Source organism: Neopelma chrysocephalum, unplaced genomic scaffold, assembly GCF_003984885.1.
Source record: "Neopelma chrysocephalum unplaced genomic scaffold, ASM398488v2 Primary Assembly neopelma1_96936, whole genome shotgun sequence".
NCBI classification, from domain to species: domain Eukaryota; kingdom Metazoa; phylum Chordata; class Aves; order Passeriformes; family Pipridae; genus Neopelma; species Neopelma chrysocephalum.
Genome location: NW_020925579.1, coordinates 254,862 through 272,830, shown reverse-complemented (window position 1 = coordinate 272,830; position 17,969 = coordinate 254,862). Strand labels below are relative to the sequence as shown.

Sequence of the window (17,969 nt, the reverse complement as noted above, 5' to 3'; positions counted from 1 at the left end):
CAAGAGAAGAGAGGGAGAAAGCGAGGGTGACAGAGGGGATCAGTAGAAGAAACAGCTTGCATTCAGGCTTGCAGGAGAAAGAGCATGCGGAGACAATCATTTCCTGGGAAAAGCTAAAGCCCAACGAGAATTTACTCTGCCTCCTTTATTCAGACAATCAACCCTTTTGTGGCAGGGGTTTCCTGACTGACAGGAACTCAGGGCCCCTTAATAGGATTTCCATATTATTTCCAACACCTGCCTAGAAGTTATTTGTTTACACTGAAGGAGGCGAGATTCTCAAACCAGACATCTGCTTCTGGTTCAGGCATATTTTAGGAAACCATCTAGAAAGAAGCTTTGTTGCTATGGAGACATTTTTATTTTCTTCCCTTAGTTGGCTGAAAAACATTAGCATTTCCAATTTTTTTTTCTTCAAAAGGCCAAATGTCGCTTAAGAAAATACAGAACTTTTCAAATTGTTATGCAGAATAGGTTAATCCAGCTTTCGATATTTAATTAATTATTCAACTCAGTTAGAGCTGTACGAAGAGAGGCAGGAAACAGTGCAACTTTCCTACAAACTCCCCTCTATGGCCGATTCCTGATGGCTGCCCTAATTGCTTCTTCCCTCAAAGCACAACTAAAACTTTGTAATTCATGTTACACTCAACAAGCTTGCACAATAACTTGTATCAGACTACTCATTTCCCTCCTCATTCTTCTAAAAGTAACCTAAGGAAACTGACAACATTTGGACTAGGAATGTGCTTCTCTCTCACTGCCAGGGAAGAGACAGGAAGAGCAATACAAATATTAATGTAAGTATTAACATACCACTAGCATTCAGTGACTTAAGTGATATGCTAAAAATTTCCAACCCACGTCATCCATGTGGTAGAATCCAGAAGGTAATCACTCTTTCCCTCCCTTTAGCAGATAATCTGCATGCCCAATGACTCCACTAATTTGCATAAAAATAAGGAATGTTTCAAGTTACTTTGGACCTAAGGGTTTTAAAGACAACTCCAAAATGCTAAGTGCTCAATAAAAAAAAAAAGAATTATAGTGCCAACAGATATCTATAAGGCAAAAGACAGCCACCTTGTCTGCGTCCCGCTTTAACAAAAACTGGTGTTTATTTTCTTGTATTATATGACTAACACCTATGTAACTTGACCCGCAAATGTGTTCTTCATTCCAGACTCATTCACCATAAGTAAACTGGTGTAAGACATGAATGCCAGCATCCAAAGTATGCTTTTATTAACACACAGCGAGGAGAACTTCAAAAGATATAATAAACAAATTAACTCCCTCTCTGTACTTCTTTTCCCCCAGCTATTATACTGTCAAAGCCTTTGCACTGGAGACCTTTCCACCCACCTTCTCATTCCAGCAAACTTCCTCTTCCTACTCTACGATGTGAAGTCATAATCCTATGTTATCAACATCACAGTCTGTTGCCATGGAAATAATTAGATGTGACTGCTCAGGTTAGAAACTATAGCCCATGTGCATGTTTGCCTTCTGGGTGAAGAGAGAATCTGGAGAGAGAATACTTGAGTTACCTTAAATCACCAAGTGGCAAAATAAAAGTTTGACAGTGAGAAGCACTACAGGAATTTTACCAAATGTGGGCACACCACTGAATTAGAATCAACCTGTGGTAACATGCAAAAGGATGCAAGATCAGAGGACAGTGTGCAGTTAATACACAGAAGTGAGTAAAAAGCTATTGAGTAAAAGAGGTAAAGCCACAAAAAATGGCAGAAGCAGCTAATTCTTTGATACTAGAGTATGTGCGGTTACTTTCATATGAATATGAATACTCTACACTAAATCAAAATTCCCAGATGTCCTCATGAAAAAGCCTTAAGATGTGACACTCTATGAATTAAAGAAATGTAAAACTCAGTTGGGGTGGGGGAAGAAAATTAAAAAACACAGCAGGGATATATATACCTGAGGTTCAGTTTCATGTTCTAAAAGTCTGTTAAAAACACAGGGCTTGAATGATATACTATGGGTCTAACCATAGTATATCATTAAGAAAAAAAAGCAGTGCCAAAAGTCCGCTCCATAAGATAGACTGAGACAACAAACAGGACCCTGCTAATTAATATTTGTTCTGCTTCAGCATACAGTTACTGGACGAGACTGCAACAAACAAGCATGTCTCACCCAATCACATCATTAATCCACTCACATTCACCACCAGCTATGCCCCACAGATATTTATTCATCTGTTCCACAAACAAACAATTACAACACATTTTCTGGAACTAGGGCACCTGTTACATTCGGCACAGCTTACAGGCCCAGAGGCAGATATCAATTAATACTGAAAAAATTACTGTATCACAAGCCAACAGAAGTTACTCATTATTATTTGGTAATGCTATCCCCAAAACACCCATGAAGATCAAAAACACAACTCTTGCAGAGCAGTGTAGTTCAAATACACTCTGCTTAAAACTACCACTTCATCATTACAGAAAGCAAAACACATGCAATGCCTTGTTTCCAAACAGAGAAAGGTACAAACAGAATCTGTGGTATGAGTGTGAAATGTCTGAATTTTAACAAGCCTGTGAAGCCTTTTCAGCTTAATGGTATAATATAATGGCCAGTCTTCGCGAACGAAGATTTGGGGAAAGGTCTTTTACCTTTCCAGCCTGCGCAATGGATTTTTTTTTTAGGTGAGACCCAGCCTGCGCTGAACTGAGCCCACCCTTTAATCCGAAGGTTCATCTGCCGGGGCCAAGCAAGCTTGGACAATGGCAGTGAGGTCCTCAGGACGTAGGTTTGTTTAGAGTGACCTTCTCATAGATGGATGGCCTCACAAGGCTAACGGGCTCCATCTGCCCGGGGGACTGGGATTCGAACCTGGGTTGCAGCAGTGAGAGTCCCGCATGCTAACCACTAGGCCACCAGGGGTCCCCGCTTAATGGTAATTAAGTGGCAAAATAGCAAAATTTTTAGGAAATAAATGCTGCAAATTTCTTTAAGTTTGTAACAGGTAACTATGTTTCTTTGTCTCATTAAATACATAGTCAATACAAAGACAGCTGGCAGACACTCAAGCCACTAGAGGAAGTCACATTTAAAAGAAACCTGACAAATAGGAAAAAATTCACAGCAATACATCACAGTAGTTTATGTGGTATTCCTCTATCAGCAAAAGAACAAAGCTAGAAACGTAATTACATGAGGTAGTATCCAAAAGTCTTATATACTATACGTTGCACATTTTTATTTTAAACTATCTAGTACTTTCCAGAGGCATTACACATTCGCCAACTCTTTTTTAAGTATTAGGTTACTTACAGCTTCAGGAGTAAGCAGCTTACTCTTACTTACAACTAAATGAACAGAGGTCTAACAGTGGCTAACAGCTTGTGAAGCGCTGGAGCACAGGCTACCACAAATGTAAATGGAATGGGGGAATCTTACTCATTCACTTTTCCTGTACCTCCCACACATGTAATTATTAGCTTTCACACAGATTAAGGCAAAAGTAATCTTATTTCTAAATTCACCTCAATGTGCCCTGACAGACTTCTTTCTCTGGATTCACCAGCATGTTGGCCTGAAATTCACCCCAAAGCTGCATTTGATAAATTATTTCAGATATTTTCATTTAGAAGTCTGTATTTTTTCGCAGAGGAATCCCAGATTAGCTGTTTTATTCCTGCCACAAGACTGCGGTTTTAAATTTTTGGCACTTGTTGCTCCTGAAACAGTAACCTCCGTCATCAAAATGAACAAACTCTTCACCATGCTGGCAAGTCTTACTATAGTCATAGTCTCTGCCCCAAACAATTTAAAAATCAGGTGAAGAAAAAAAACAAAAAAAACCCAACACAAACAAACAAACAACCTCTAAAAGAAAGGCAGCACATGACAGTTATATAAGGAACAAGAGATCTAGATTAACAAAAGATGTGGTAAAAAGTTACACACACTGTATTCTGTGCACAAAGCAGTGATTCAGAAGACTCTGAGAGTCTTGAACAATGTGCTCAGGAACATCCAGGCTAGCTCTGGCAGGCCCACAACCCAGCCAGCATCTGGGCGCTCCTTCACTCCATTTGCTGCAGTGAGAGTCATGGGAAGAGACTGCTAGCAGTAGATTACTTTCTGCCAGGTGGAGCTTTTGCACACAAAATGTTTCCACAGCTGCTTCAAAGGGCATGTGTTACAGAAGGAACTTTGTCATGGACCAGCAAAACTTTTGCCACACTTGTCCCAGAGAGGGTACCACAGCTGGGAAGAAGGATATGCTCCCTGAATCACGAGTTCTCATAAGAGGTGGAAAAAAATTTGTGCGGTGCAATTAGCAAGCAAGAATTCAGTTTAGGAAAATCCTTTTTTTCTTTTTTCCTTTCTTTCCTTTTCTTTTTTGAAAAAAGAAGTTTTACAGCTTCAAAAAGGAAACACACTAAGTCCACTGTGAAAAGCTGCTCGGTTAACTGCAGAGCAGTGTCTTTCTATCTAAATACACTATATTCCCTCTGAGCCCTTAAGCCAGGGCTGCCATTTGAGCACAGCCCTGGCACATGCCACCCCTTTCTTCCTTTTGTGTGCTCCACAGCCTTGCCACTGCACAAAGAGCACTCCCATGGCCCAGTTTACTGCCTTTAGAGTTTTCCCACACTTCAAACTTGGCAACAGATTTGGAAGACTGAATCTAAGCAGCAAGAGCTCCCAATGCTGCCCTTCTCCATAGAGCTTCCCTGCCAATGCTGATCTATTATTTAGGAACAGCTCCTGGACAGTGTTGTATTACCCAGAAGGTGACTACTCAGCTGCAGCAGGAAACTACTCGCTCAAGGGATGTGCTGGGAAGGATGTGAGCCCAGTCTGGCTTCTCAGGCAGAAAACGTCACATTTGGTAGAACGATGCAAACTGCCTTTTCCCTGGTCTGAACTAAGAGGAGTCAGGACCAGCACAGCTAGAGACAGCAAGTTTCACTAAGAGAATGCCCAGAAAATCCAAAGTGCTGGAAATGGTGGCAAGAAATGGGACATTTCAGCCAAACTTCTTCTACCCAGAAATAGGTAGTGTACCTTCCTTACGCACACTAGAGCGTAAATTTACACTTTATGAGCTATTTTAAAATCTGCCCTGCTTAATAATCTGTATCAGCAAGAAAACTTTAAAGTGCCTCTTACAATTAAACCCTGGCAAAACGTTATATAAATCAAAATTTTGCTACCATATCAAAATGTTACACTGGGGCTGTATAACATCGCTCATTTCCTCATTACATGCTACACTAATTACTACCAGCAGATTCAGAATTTTCTGCACATTAGAGGCTTTTAAAGGAGCTATAAAAAATTTCAGGCATCATTAATTTAAATTTGTATTGAAATTTCCTTTTGACAGATGGCCAAAAATTACTTACTATTTAGAGTACCAGAGCCTGCCTGTTTGCACACTGAAAGAGGAAAGTAAAAAATTAAAAGGAAGAAGGAAATTTATGTCACGTTCATTACCTGCTAAATGTTAAGAGGCATTATCCTGCATGAATAAATTATTTCTTACAAGCACACAGACTCCAGCTCCTGGCAACTGGCACGTTCTGGCTGACAAAAACCATCTCAAGTCACACAGCAGACAATCATAAAAAGCCTGTCTTAACTGGGAACCACTTAAGGGAGGACAGATCAATTAAACAAGTGACTAACTGCTACTCTGGGCATCACTGCAAACATTTAAGGAAATTAGCAAACTATTTTGCCTTGCAAAGCTGGCAATAAGTCCCATAATGCTGATACACAAACCAATTCACAACCTGAACATCGTGGAAGACAAACACCTACTTATCAGTTCAAAGTAAACTGGCACAAACTAGTGATGCCCTCCTCTCCCTCTGGAAGCTGCATGAGTAACAGTGGCTTTGAATCAATCCCAGACAAAATCAGGCTTTTCAGTACAAATGCTCCCCCTAACACCCATACCACAACATCCCACAAATGTTAGAGAAACATGACTATCATGTGTTGTTTAGAAACAGCAGATGGTATATACTAGTAGTTGTCCTCAGCCACTTTCTTGAGTGAAATCCTCATGGTTCCAACTATACAGGTATGCAAACTCACTCAAGAAACCAGATGAGTTTGTATACACATATTTAGGTATCTGCCTTTGTTTGAATGCAGGAAAAAGGAGAATGGACTAAACCTATCTGTTCACAGCGAAGAGGGGATGTTCTAGGGAAATCATCATTAATCTGTGCCCAGCCTCATCTCATAAAGCAGTAAGGGCAGTTTCTAGTCCTCATGACAAGAAAGCTGAAGTGAAATCCAACGCACTGTTATCCTATGTCAGCAGATAGACAGCTTCAGTGCCTTTGCTGCTCACAGTAAAAACTGACAGTTCCTGTCAGCTCCTGGTTGTTATGCAGAGCCATGTGGGTAATCGCAAAACTGACAACCATCGGCTCAAATGCACTTGGCTGGGACATGTCAGAGTTGCCAGTGGCAGAATGGGTGCGCTGGGGTAGGTTGTGGGACACGTCCCCACCTCTAGTTGCCAAAGAAGCAAAGCAAAGGCATGGCCCCTCATGCTTTAGCCCCGGCTGGACACGTTTCTGACAGGGGCAAAGCCTGTGCCCAGAACCATGCTTTTCCCAATGCCAGCTAGGGCACATTGTAACACCTGACTGACAAGATCCCGGTAATCTTGTCTAATGCACCCTAGACTTGTGCTGTGAACACCTCTTCTGCCACTTGGCCAACTCCAAGAATATATATAATAATATTCCTAAAAAAACCACCACTAGAAACGTGACAAACTCATTGTAAGTGCTCAAAAGGTTGACATAGGTCTTGCCATTTATAGGAGAAGTGTATCTTTCATTTCACACACCAGCACCTAAAAAGGCTTGTTGACCTTATGTTTCTGAAAACCGTGCAAACTAGGAGAGCAGGCCAATCCAGGAGAGGGCAGGGCCAGGGTACAATCTCCCCACTTGCAGCATGGAAACCTCAGGAGCCTCTGAGAGAGTTTGGTGGCTATCCGGTATCAAAAAGCATCCAGGCACATAGCTGAGTCACAGTTATATGCATCACTGAATGCTCAAAAAAAAAAAAAAAATACAGGCTGCAAGGTGCGTTATTACATCTACTTATGGACACTACCATACACAGGATGGTACATACAGAGTAATACAGATACATTGCAGAGTCATTCAGAACCTGAAAATTAACTTCCGGAAAAGGAAGGCAGAATCCTCAGTGTGAGTACCACCTTCATCAGAGTAGGAAAAGGCAGCTCACTCCTCTCCAACTACTTGAGTCACGACAGTAGGCAGCACCCCACCTCTCCCCTGAGAGAGACAGAGCTCCTTTCATAAGTGCATTATAAGGAAATATAGAGGGACCCCTGGTGGCCTAGTGGTTAGCATGCAGGACTCTCACTGCTGCAACCCAGGTTCAAATCCCAGTCCCCCGGGCAGATGGAGCTCGTTAGCCCTGTGAGGCCATCCATCTATGAGAAGGTCACTCTAAACAAACCTACGTCCTGAGGACCTCACTGCCATTGTCCAAGCTTGCTTGGCCCCGGCAGATGAACCTTAGGATTAAAGGGTGGGCTCAGTTCAGCGCAGGCTGGGTCTCACCTAAAAAAAATCCATTGCGCAGGCTGGAAAGGTAAAAGACCTTTCCCAAAATCTTTGTTCGCGAAGACTGGCCATTATAAGGAAATATTAGAATTACAGTTTACAGTCTCCAAATTATTTAAGGCTAATGGCTAATTGTTTCTGCCTCAGAAGCATGGGCAGGGACCCCAGGCAGACTTTTCATTCTATCCAAGAACAGCCTTGACACTGTTCCAGCAAACTCGCTGCTCAGCATGTTGCTTGCTAGCTGTCCCACTACCAGCCACTTCCTAAATGTGATACGCAATCTATGCAGGGTGCTGCTACACGAGCATCACAACCCAGTTTCACTTGATGACTTTTTCCACTCTGGGCCATACTTCAGAAAAATGCAGTGTGCCTACAGCTCTGTCAAGCTACCCTTTAGACCTATGAAATGGAATCCTACCTTGATGGAGTCTCTGTCTGCATGCATAAGGAGGGGAAGAGACGGTGGCAGGAGATGGAGATGGGGGAAGAGAGAAAGAGAAAAGTACTGGTTAGTTTACATAAAATTATACATTTATCATACTGGGAAGAAAGAATCCTGACGTCTGTTAATAAGAAATTTCACAGATGTTAACTTTTCTGTACAGTTAATTATTAATGCTGTACAGCCAGATTTATAAAACTGGATTTCTAGCACTTGAACACAATTTCTGGCTACTGCTAGACAACAAACACTGAAGTAATTAGCTTGGAATTCTTCTGAAAATCTCTCTCCCCTTCTCTCCCCCCCCCTTTTTTTTTAACAGGAGAATTTTTTAAAAACAGAAGGGAAACAAACAAAGCCACACACTCATCTGTCAGCACCTACCTCTTTGGTGATCATTATCATGGTGCTTCTTCTCATCTTTAATTGGGAGGTGTGACTGCCCACCCAGTGCACTGGAGAGTGCCAGGAGACCAGCACTGCTGCCAATGGGTGGGATGGTTGGAGGCTGCAAGCCCGAGGGGTGCGGAGTGAGCGGTACGGGAAGACCATGTCCGTGTGACAAGTGCTGGGCCTGGAGTTGTTGCTGCTGTGAAAAACAAAACACAGATATTGAATTTGTTCAGGGAGCTGGGGGTTGTCTGATTGCTTATGTACATCAACTGTGATTGATTAGATCAACCAATGCATCTGATCAATTCAGATATCAACACACAAAAATCCTGGTGTTTTAAAAATGTCCATATGTTTGGATACAACACATTCAGTAAAATTCAGGTTGCAACAGAAGAACAACAACAATGAAAACAAAACAAAATAAAAGGAAAAAAAAGAATAAAGAAAGGGAATGTTCCCATTTTTGGAGAAATTTTTGTTTTTCTGACAGAAATATTACATTTTTCTCTTTCTAGCAGAAACGCACATGTACACGTCTAATCAAAACACATGTAACTATAAAAGTAGTTATATAATAAAAAAAGCTGAAAATTGAGAAAATTAGTGTTAAACAGTTCTCCCAGCACCACTGCACAGCATGCAGTGAAAGTTAATTTGAAAGAGAAAACCCGAATTAACAATCCAGAAAAGGAAACTGGTTGCAGCCACCGTTTTAAACCCTTTAAGTGTCCTCAGCGGTACTTGAGCAAATTACTAAAGAAAATCTAATGTAGCAAGGCTTGGATCCTCCTGTAGGCTTGCTCAATAATGCTGAAATAATTGGGTACTCTGTGCACGTTTAGTGATGCTCGAATGAAAAGCTAGAGGCCCGCCCTTGCAGTCTTCTCTAGCTGCTGACTCTGTGTTGTGACAGGTTTATTTGAGTGGGACTGTGATGCATGCACCAGTAACTGCACTGACAAGAGTTTAAAGTCATTTTTACCAGTACACTGGCAACACAGAGAAAAAGCCCTCGAGAGGTTCAAATTGGAGTGCTTGACCTCAACCAGGGACGCATCAAGATCTGTGCTATACTAACCACTGTGGGGTAGATAGACTTGTTGCTATTCATTGGGAAGGCAAGGGCAAAAGAAACAGATCAAAACAAAAAATCAAACAGGTGAAAAAGTTTAGTTAAATATATCCCAAGAAAGATCTGTTCAGCTCTAAGGCTTGCATGCTAACAGTCCAACTAATTTCTGTTCATACAATAACTAGATTAACCCTGAAATTTTGGTTTTCAAGCAGCCATTGCTCAGGATTCAGGTAAATCCCCTAAGTCTTCTGGGATTGTTCTCTCCCCCCCTGTATGTCTGTATACAGGACTTCAGAAGAAAAAAAAAATGTAACTTGCTTTGCGTAGAACCATTCCACTTTAAATTTCTAATTGCTAAGGCTTGAGTTCTAACTTTGTTTGGTTTTCATCTGAACCTAAATTTACTTCCCACCTTGCAACCCATCTCTTGATAATCAACAGACATGTTGCTCACTTTACTATTCCCTTCTCTCCCCTAGCATGAATCTTTACATAAGGGTGAGCTGAAAGTAAAAGGCTGCAAGTCACACACAGCATGCTAGATAACTCTTGCAGCACACTGCACACCTTCCTTAACACCCCACCCTTAAAGTACCGATCCTCCTCTTCCTCTTGGAAATAAAACCCACGCAGTGGAATCAGACTGGTGGTAGCACACGCGTGTTATCCACTCAAGATCAGTGCCAGGAAAAAGAGGGGAATGATCCAAAAGAATGGTGAGGGGGAAAAAAATACAAAAGGGGTGGGGACCACACAACAACAACAAAATCAAAACCAGAAAGAATATTCTTCCACGTGGAAGAAGAAGGGAAGGCTTGCAAACTTGCTTCCCTGCTTGCAAACCCATGTAATTCTAGCAGGTGTTCCTCCTCGTAGAAAGCATCAAACACATTTTGCTTGCTTGATGCTCTTATGGCAGTATGCTTTGTTTTTCAGCATTTTAAATTAATTCTAATGAAACGATTCAAGAGCAAACAGTGTATTGTTTAGCTTCGGTTTGAATGGGGCTGCCTTAAAGCAAGGAAACAATCCGGCATGCTTGATCTGGGGAGGGAGGAGAAGAGCAAGCAAAAGAAAAGGGATAGACCAAATAATCTGTGTTCTATCAGCTGATTTTGAGCAAGGAATTTCCCATTCCTGTTTGACAATATGCTATAATCTACTGCAAGAAAAACTCTGCCTTATTCTGCCAGCAGCTTAAAACAAAGACTTTGAGAAGAGCTCAAGAGTGTCAACAGTGAGCTTTTCCCTTGTTAACTATTACACTGTCAACCAAAAAGGGACACTCATTTCATAGTATTGTACAACCTGTATAGATCCCTACTGACCTACCCAATTTGCATTACTTGACCTCCTCTGTGGATATAGGACGGTTTCCAAAAAGCTGGAAGAAAACTGCAATGAAAATGTAATGCCCTTTTTTACTGCTTTGTTGGGAACCTCTCCACATAGCTCAGCAAGACAACAGCACAGACTGAATCATGGATGTACTGAACATCACTAATGCCTCTCAGATATAATATGGTCATTAAGAGTAATGGCACCTCAGTGCCTAGCAGCTTGGGATCACCCTGAACAGCTTGGCTGGCCCAGTCCCTCTTGGCCAAGTACCGATGTGTTTTCACTGCAAGTTGCATTGCAGAGAGCTCTGAAAATAACTGCAGAGACTAGCGGGGAAAAAAAAAACCAAACCCGGAGCCTTCCTGCCATGGAGAACTGCAAGTTCTTCGATTAGAAGTGATGCGAACCTAAAATCTGGAAAGAACATGGCCCCTGTAGTGACAGTGTCATTCACTAATACAGCAGAAATTCAGTCACTTGTAGCAGCACAAAGAAAACAGTATGAAAAGCAGACTGTTAAATAAATCTAAGCTAACACCCAAAATTTCAGCATGGCCCCATATGCCTACGCCACATGGACACAGATAATGTTGTGCATGCTGTTAGGCTGGGCTGGAAGTAAAAGTCCAACAACAGGAGGATTATGGACTAGGATTGCACTGTATGGGAAATGACTATGAACTGTGACCACCTCCATTACAATGGACAATGCTAAACACCAAAAATGAGGCACTGGTTCAAACCCAGGAATGACACAAATTCAAGTGAAGCACTGAGCAGGCTTTTGCTCACAGAATATAGAAGACGAAAAGGAAATAAAAGTATATAATCACATAATTAGTGCTGTTTGCTAATAAGCTTGGTCAAGAAAGTAAAGACAAAGTGACATCACATCTCTGACTGCCATTTCCAGACCTCTGAAAACTATTACTGTATTCAAACATCCACAACATTCGCAGCTTTGTTTTTCCCTTGTCGATAGGTGTCACTGGTGAGCATCAGGTGGCCCGCATGCAGTTATTTGGTTACAGGGAAAGTTATAAAAACAGGGGCAATTCTTTAGTCCACTGGGCATCAGGTTAGTGGTCCAAAGTGGTAAAAAAAGCTGATCTCCTCTAGTCATCAAAATGCCAAAGACATGGAGCAGTAAGACAACTGACAGATACTCTCCATACACAGAAATATTCCACTACAGAAGAAAGTTCATATTTGTTTCTGCATGTAACATGAATTTAGATCAAAAAATCCAACACAATTAAAAAACTTGCAAAGGAAGCCTGAAAATGAGCCAACAGAGCAAACACATAATTTTTTGATGTTGTTGTAATCCCTTCTCTTCCCCTTTCTTCATTTTCTTTTCTATTTGTTATCCTTAGTCACATTATTTATGAACTCTTAGCATGTGGTTAACTCTAGACAATCCCATCACAATTGACTTCAATATGTGTAAAGTCAAGGATACATCTTCAGCATCTATGCAAAATAGGTGAAAACTTGGAAACTAGGCTTTATGATGCTGTAAATTTTCCAAAACTATTTGAAAATAAGAACAGCAACAGTTGGCTACCAAGAAATATGCCCTACAGAATTGCAAAATGCAATGTTTTTAAGGAACATCCAACACAAAAAAAATAAGAGCAAGGGGTAAACACAGCAATCAGAAACAAGACAAAAAAAGTAGACTGCATTCTTTTTAGTAATAAGTTTAGGAAGATGATCATTTAAATCAGCTCAGTAGTAAAAACTGAAGTAAAACATTCAAAACATATTAACACATGTCAAATAAAGATAACATTTGGTTGCTCCTAATGGTATTTTATTTTCTGTATATTCTTCTAGGCAGTCTACACTAAGGAATAAAATAACTCCAAAGTCATGTCTTAGAAAATGAGTAAAAAGGATTTGCAAAAGGTTTTTATCTAAGTATCACTAATTTTTACAACCACAATTCTAAATATTGATGCTTAGCTTAATTCTTTTCCCAACACATCTTAAGAGATCAAATTTGAAGAAAACAGTGATAACAAACCCACTAACAAATTAGCTTCAAATGCTCTCTTGTTATAGTCAGCACATTCAAAGCCTATTTTCCTGGAAAATGTTCAAGTTTTTACTGGATACTTTCCAAGCAGCTCTGTGTTGCAGTAATCTACCACTTTTTCTCTTACAGACCCCTAAAGCTCACAGCCATTACCCAAACAACCTGAACCTCCTTTAACCTGAAGACATTTCTAATGTTAACAAACAAACATCTCAAAAAGATATTTTGTCTTTTATATTTGTACTAGTGCGTTCACTACCCACACCTGCAATACTGCTGGGACAGGACCTCAAAATATCTGAATCAAATAGCTTCATTGTTTGTTTGAAATGAGTTAGATGATGTGATTGATTGCTCAGAGTGAATCATTAGTAAGACAGCATACTGATAAAAGAGAAACCAAGACAAAGAGGAAACAAAGAAATAAAAACAGTGGCTCACAAGTACACAATATTGATGTCAATGGTTTGAACACCAGCAAAGGAAGTCCTTCAGCACACACAGTTATGAGTGTGCCCAGGATTATATGAATTTTTATCTATCACGCCTGTTCACACCCTTGACGTGATCTGCACTATTTATACTTCCTTTGTACTGGCATAGCATTACTAAAAAAAGGTTTTTTGATGTTAAGACACAACACAGCAAAACAGCTTACAAAGAGAGTCATGCAGCAGTTTCTCCAGTGGAATGCTTCTCGAGCTATATGCATATATACTATACGATTGGTATATAAAGAGACAGTGATACTGATATAGGGTAGAACAAACTACTACCCTTACTCTTTTACAGAACCACAGAACATTTCAAGGAAGAGTGATCATTCTGAAAATTATTACAGTGACCGGAGTAAAAGAAACTATCCTGGTGGGAGTCTGCTATAGACCACCAAGATGAAGAGGCAAATGAAATAGTCTGTAAACAGCTGGCAGAATTCTCCGATCACAGGTACTTCTTCTCACAGAGGATTTCAACTTACAAGATGTCTGCTGGAAATACAACACAACAGAGAGGAAACAATCCATGAGGTTCCTGGACTGTGTGGAAGATAACTTCCTGACACAGTGGGTGAGTGAGACAACAAGGGCTGGCACCACACTGGACCTGTTGTTTGCAAACAGAGAAGGATTATTGGCAGATGTGGTGGTCAGAGGCCGTCTTGGTCACAATAAGGGCCAGTAGTAGGATGCAGGGAAATACAGGCCTGTCAATCTGACCTCACTGCCAAGGAAGGTTATGGAACATATCACCTTGAGTTCCATAATGGCCATACAGGACAACCAGGGAATCAGGCACAGCCAGCATGGGTTTGTAGATCCTGCTTAACCAACCTGATCTCCTGCGACAAGGTAACCCGCTTAGTGGATGAGGGAAATGCTGTGGATGTTGTCTACATAGACATAATAAAGCTTTTGACACCATTTCCCACAGCATTCTCTTGCAGAAACTGGCTTCCTGTGGTATGTATGAGTGCACTGTTTGCCGGATAAAAACTGACTGGGTGGCCGGGCCCAGAGGGTAGTAGTGAATAGAATTATATCAGCTGGCAGCCAGTCACTAGTGAGTGTTCCCCAGGGCTCAATACTGGGGGCAGTCCTGTTTAACAACTTTACTGATGATCTGGATGAGAGGACCGAGTGGCACCCTCAGTAAATTTGCAGATGACACCAAGTTGAGCAGGAGGGTACGAAGGCTCTATAGAAGGTTCTTGACTGGATCAACGGGCCAAGGCCAACTCTATGAGGTTCAATAAGGTCAAGTGCCAAGTGCTTGGGTCACAACAACCCCAGGGACCGCTACATGCTAGGGGAAGAGTGGCTCTAAAGCTGCCTAGTGGAAAAAAGACCTGGGGCTGCTGGTTGACACCCAACTGAACATGAACCAGCAGTGTGCCCAGGTGGCCAAGAAGGCCAATGGCATCCTGCCTTGTATCAGCAATTGCGTGGCCAGCAGGACCAGGGGAAGGGATTGCCCCACTGTACTTGGCACTGTTGAGGCTGTATCTTGAGTACTGTATACAGTTCTGGGTCCCTCACTTCAAAAAGGACATTGAGGTACTGGAGTATGTCCAGAGAAGGGAAACAGAGCTGGTGAAGGGTCTGGAGGAAAAGTCTTATGAGGAGCAGCTGAGGGAGCTGGGGTTGTGCATCCTGGAGAAAAGGAGGCTCAGGAGACCTTATCGCTCTCTACAACAGTGGTGCTGGTTTAATGGTGGGACTCCATGATCTTAGAGGTTTTTCCAACCTAAAAAATTCTGTGATTCTATGAAAAATATCAGAGATTAGTGGAAATTCTAAATGTTCGGATGCAGCTGATCTACTAAAAAACTCAAACATTTCTGTTCACAAAGGGGAATGAATGCACAGGTTAAACAAAAATACAGGAGAAAAAAAGGAGAATGAAAAACAAAGAAAAAGGAGAGAGAATAAGAAGGAGACTAATAATAATAAAAGTAATTTTATTTTTTACAAGAATCAAATGCTAGGCTTCTTGTTCTCTTCGAATCAGTAATTTTCATCTTTGAGGATGATGATTTCACAGGAAGAAAGCAAGCTCTACTGAGAAAACTATGGGGGGAAGGAAAAAATCAATAGCTGTCATTAATCAGAAGAGGAACATTTAGAACTCCTACATAAGTAACAAAGAAACCATCAGAATCATATCTCTACAAATTGCTTCAAAGATCTTTTAAGTGAATGAGGAACAAAAAGTCATCTCCCAAATCATATTGTGGGATGAAAGGCAATATATGGAGAGCACATTTCCGTTCTGTCAGGATACATGTTTCACCATTTGTCCTCACTTCCATGACTATTTTTCACTCAGTGAAACAGCACAGATAGAGGACAAAAAACTAATAAAACCTACTAGGAAATAAAAGATTCTTGGTAAAAAAAGGACAATCTTAATAAAGGAAAAACCTAGTCCCTGCAAAAGGCCAAGTGCACCTTCCCATAGAATACTGGACTTCGGCAGTTTCTTCTGATTGCAGGACTTCATCTCAATTTCACAGTGACGGTGGAGGGAGGAAGAATTAAGCTCTTCAGAATGATTTTCTATTATCAATTAGTAAAGGGCAGAAGTTCTTGCATAAATCATGCCACTTAAAACTCTCTTCTTCCTTCTCTCCCATCAATTCCTAGCCAAGGAAAATCCACATCTCCTGCCAGAGAGGGCAGAAAGCACAAATGCAAGTAAGCTCAAGGTCTTACCATAAGGAGGGCCAGTGGTGTGAAATGTGCCCCGACATACCAAAACTTCACTTCAAAACCTTTTCACAAAGACCAGTGCAAAGAATAACAATGACAACAAGTGGGTGTTTTCTGCTACAGACAAACAGATGGCAAAAATCATCTCTGACTAAGGTGCACACTGGTTCAAGTACCTTATTTACAAAGTGCTCCACTCATGTCCGACCCATAGATGTTGGGAAGAGATTTTTTTCTCCTCTGGACTCAGTAGAAAAACAGCATCTCTAGTGTGACCTTGTGAACCTTGTTCCTTTTCTTTAGAACCAGAAAATGAGAGCAATGCCAATGCCCTTCTAAATAATCTTCTAGGGTCATCACATTTAAAAGTTTCTGAAATCCTGAGCTGAAAAGTGAAAAAAGTATCATCTGAGATGTATCGCAAATCAAAACAATAAAAGCTAGAAGAAAAGTTAAGCAATGCTACTGACCACAGAGAGATCCAAGTGGCTAAACCTATGAGCAATTCTAACAATCCCCAATCAGCCACACTGAGAGACAGATTCCAGGTAAATCTTCAAACTAGGCTCAAAAACCATTCCATAGATTCTATAGATGCCTCTCCTGAAACACTTTGGCACCATATTAAAAACAGCATCCTGCAATCCTCTGAAGAATCCTTAGGGTTCTCCCTCAAGAAGAACAAGGACTGGTTTGATGAAAACAATCAAGAGATCCAGGAATTGTGGAGAAGAGAACCGCTCACCAAGCACACCTTGCACTGCCATCCTGTCATGTAAGAAAAGCAGCCTTTCATCTTGCATGCAGCAAGCTCCAACAGAAACTTCCTGACATCCAGAACAAGTGGTGGATCAATCTAGCTGAAAAAACTCAATTATGCACAAAGGATTCTATGAGGCCCTGAAAACAGCATAAGGGCCTACATACCAGGTACAAAGTCCTCTACTCAGCGCAGATGGTCAAACGCTTCTGACAGATAAAACCTCCATTCTGAATCGATGGTCAACACTTTCAGACTCTTTTCAGTACTAGCCGTGTAGTCCAAGACTCAGCTATTCAGTCCATCACACAGCAATTGGTGAAGTACGAATTGGATACTGCCCCCACTTTAGGAGAAACCCTCAAGGCCATACAGCAGGTGAAAATCGGCAAGGCAGCTGGGGTTGATGGAATTCTACCTGAAGTCTGGAAACATGGGGGCCTTGCACTCCATGCTAAATTTCACGAGTTTGTGGTGCGCTGTTGGGAACTAGGCAAACTACCATCAGACCTTTGAGATGCAGTCATCATCACTTTGTATAAGAAGAAAGGAGTTAAATCAGACTGTTCAAATTACCGTGGTATTACTCTGCTCTCCATTGCTGGCAAAATCCTGGCAAGAATACTTTTGAACAGACTAATACCCGCTATAGCAGAAGGAATTCTACCTGAAAGCCAATGTGGTTTCAGAGCCAACAGGAGCACCACAGACACGGCATTTGTTCTCAGACAGCTGCAAGAGAAGTGTAGAGAACAGAACAAAGGTCTCTATGTAACCTTTGTTGACCTCACCAAGGCTTTTGATACTGTGAGCAGAAAAGATCTGTGGCAGATTTTGGAATGTTTAGGTTGTCCCCCTAAGTTCCTCAAAATGATCATCTCACTCCATGAGGATCAGCATGGCCAAGTCAGATATGGCAACGCACTTTCTGAGCCCTTTCTAATAACTAATGGTGTGAAACAAGGCTGCATTCTCACACCAACCCTATTCACAGTCTTTTTCAGCATGATGCTCCAAAGGGCCATGGTAGACCTCGATGATCAGGATGGTATCTACATTCGATATCGTACTGACGGAAGCCTATTC

At 41.3% G+C, this 17,969-nt stretch overlaps 1 protein-coding gene across 3 annotated transcripts in view; it reads right to left on the bottom strand.

Moving 5' to 3' along the window:
• The window catches only part of TLE4 (TLE family member 4, transcriptional corepressor), a 101,438-nt gene that overhangs the window by 35,991 nt on the left and 47,478 nt on the right, over window positions 1–17,969 (bottom strand). For 2 of the 3 annotated variants that reach the window (XM_027670763.1, XM_027670766.1), the window contains 2 exons: window positions 8,446–8,650; window positions 8,038–8,054 (listed from right to left, as the gene is read on the bottom strand). In XM_027670763.1, coding sequence (XP_027526564.1) covers window positions 8,038–8,054; window positions 8,446–8,650 — 222 coding nt within the window. The remainder of the gene's footprint in view (window positions 1–8,037; window positions 8,055–8,445; window positions 8,651–17,969) is intronic. The other variant, XM_027670765.1, reaches the window with a different exon arrangement.